The sequence below is a fragment of the Trypanosoma equiperdum genome (genome assembly GCF_001457755.1).
Source record: "Trypanosoma equiperdum strain OVI genome assembly, contig: ctg_1678, whole genome shotgun sequence".
Classification (NCBI taxonomy): domain Eukaryota; phylum Euglenozoa; class Kinetoplastea; order Trypanosomatida; family Trypanosomatidae; genus Trypanosoma; species Trypanosoma equiperdum.
Window position 1 is genome coordinate 471 of NW_027123702.1, and position 2,582 is coordinate 3,052.

Sequence of the window (2,582 nt, forward strand, 5' to 3'; positions counted from 1 at the left end):
GCAATATCTCACCGTTCCGTAGACAATTCTGCACGCTCTCTTTTGGGAACACTCTAGCTCTTCCTGATTGGACTAGCTGACATCATGATACCAGATCTCTACGCCGTAAAATATCTTTGCACGTATCAAGGCAGGGGGGAACGCCCGGAGCGTGTTGGTTCGTGGTCCCCAAGATGTTGATGAGATTGCAGCAAGTTGCAGTAGTCGCATATTCACTGCTTTTTTAAGTTCCTTGACATGAGTGGGAAAACAGCTATATGTCTGTAATGTGATGCCAAGTATCTTGGGATTTCTATCCTTGTCAATAGGTTTCCTATTGACCAACAGAAGTAGTGAGTTTCTGTTCTTGGCGCCAAATAGTGTGTATTTGGTCTTATCCACATTAATGTCCATATAAGTCTCTCGATTTCATGCTGCTACTGCGTTCAGCTCTGCTTGGAGCGTTTCCTGGACTATGTTTCTATCAGAGTGACGACATGAGAGAGTTAGATCGTCTGCGAAGAAGCCATGTCCTAGACCAGGAATTTGGTTGAGGCGTTTACTGAGAGAGTTCACCACTATGATAAGAGGGGACCTAGGACTGTACCTTGTGTAACCCCTCGTGTGAACTCCCTGTTTCCCGAAAACACCTTCTTTACCCTTACTTGTGTTTTTCTTCCTTGTAGGAAGGTAGAAGTCCATTTCACAATATAAGTTGGTATTCCCATTTCCTGCATGGCATGAATCGCTGTTACATGATCTACACTGTCAAATGCCATCGTGCAACCAACAAATACAGCCCTGTCCTGTCATCGTGGTGAAGTTTAGATAGAGCTGCTCTTAAATGTAAGAGCTGGTATAGGGTAGAGTGACACAGGTGGAATCCTGATTGCTGCACTGTCAATTTCGATTCGACAATGCTCCGGATCCTTGCGCAGACAATCTTTTCCATTACCTTTGAAACCGCACTTGTTAAGTTAACAGTCCTGAAGGATACTAGGTCATTGGATGGCTTTCCCACTTTCAGTAATGGAATGATGACGCCTTTTTCCACGGTTGTGGAGTCTCACAACCGTATAAACTGCGGTTGAATAAACGTAGTAGTAAACGCCTTCCATATTTGTTGAGGTGCTTGAGAGCCTCTCCATGCACTGCATATCATTCCTAGTTTCAGAACTATTTGGCATCTGTCTTAGGACTGTGGTTAATTTTTCCATAGAGATACGCCTGTATGGCATCTGTTATGGGAGGGAAATCGACGGAACTTACGCAGTTTCCGGGTGCCGCTTCGACTATTCAGCGTATATATCTATGAGACTCTGTGCGTGCTGCTTCTGCGCCAGGATTCTGTTGTCTACCCTCACTGCTGGTGTGACTAGGGGTTTTGGTGAGAAAACATTTTTTACGATATGCCAACTGTTACTCTCAGAAACTGCAAACTTGTTGCAAGTCTCATGCCATCGTTTGGTGGAGACTTCCATTAGCAGTTTTTTTCGCTGGGAGACAAGAGATGGCCTCTCTCGAAGATGTTGGACGCATCGTATCTTCTCATCTAACTCTGTTAACTCCTTAGTTCACAAAGGCTTTTGCAGCTGAGTGCCAGGGGGGACAGCTTTCACTGTCGGGTCCCGGATAATATTACCTAAAAGGAGGGCGTGTCTGTGTACATCCCCCAAGTTTCCGATCTTCTTGCTTTCTTGTTTGATGTAAGCATTGAAATTCACCCAGTCGGCTTTCTTCCAAGAGAAGAACGCTCGGTCCGGACGAACAAGGGCAGTCGGAATGTCATCGTTTCCGACGATGACATCAAATAAGATGACATAGTGATCACTGTTCGGCGTCTCTTTAGCTGTTCAATTGATAATTAGACAGTCCCGGAGCAGTGTTACGTCAGGGGACGATCCAAGGCTCGTGCATGATCATACCTGGTGCGGTCACATGTATTTGCTAGGTATAACCTGTATCAACACACCAAGTGGTTATTGCTTAACCTCCTGCATCAGGAGGGACCCCTCTATCCCAGAGACATGAATGTGAATTCACGTCGGCGCCTATGATGTGTGGCCCATATCGCTCCAGTGCGGCAAGTTTCTCCAAGTTTATTACGGTTCGTCCTCTTGGAAAATATGCTGACGTGAGCGTTAATCTTTCTTCCTCTGATACGTGGATAGTGGCGCTTACATGTTCTATCTGTCCCACTTTCTTCTCACCGACTTCAATTGGAAGGTTGTCCCGCACCAGGATAGATACTCCGCCGCCATTCACGTTTCTTGCTGCTCCTTAGTGCTGAAAGAGAGGTAGATGGAGACTCTGTTCTTCCAGAGAGAAAAATTTCGTCTCGAACAGTAAGCAGAAGCTTACCCTCCCCTCTATTAGCGCCCTATGAAGAGCTAACCGCTTGCGCTGTGTAAGTCCAGCGCAATTCCACTGACCTCCACGGAATACAGGGCCTGGATTCTCTTCCACATCACCGGACAGCAGCATCTTAGTGCGGATGATACTGCTGACGGCACGCTGGCACGTGCCCAGGGACGACAAATGAAAAACGGTGTCCCAGCAAAACGTTGCTGGTCCCTGTGCTGTATGATGCCGTAGCCGGAGCA

At 46.7% G+C, this 2,582-nt stretch overlaps 1 pseudogene across 1 annotated transcript in view; it reads right to left on the reverse strand.

Moving 5' to 3' along the window:
• TEOVI_000504000:pseudogene overlaps positions 1-2,582 on the reverse strand; it is a 3,015-nt pseudogene that overhangs the window by 331 nt on the left and 102 nt on the right. The window contains 10 exon segments of the mRNA in view: positions 1-19; positions 22-564; positions 567-776; positions 779-1,024; positions 1,027-1,131; positions 1,137-1,883; positions 1,885-1,893; positions 1,895-1,936; positions 1,939-2,508; positions 2,511-2,582. The exon segment at positions 1-19 is cut by the window's left edge and continues 281 nt beyond it; the exon segment at positions 2,511-2,582 is cut by the window's right edge and continues 102 nt beyond it. Coding sequence covers positions 1-19; positions 22-564; positions 567-776; positions 779-1,024; positions 1,027-1,131; positions 1,137-1,883; positions 1,885-1,893; positions 1,895-1,936; positions 1,939-2,508; positions 2,511-2,582 — 2,563 coding nt within the window.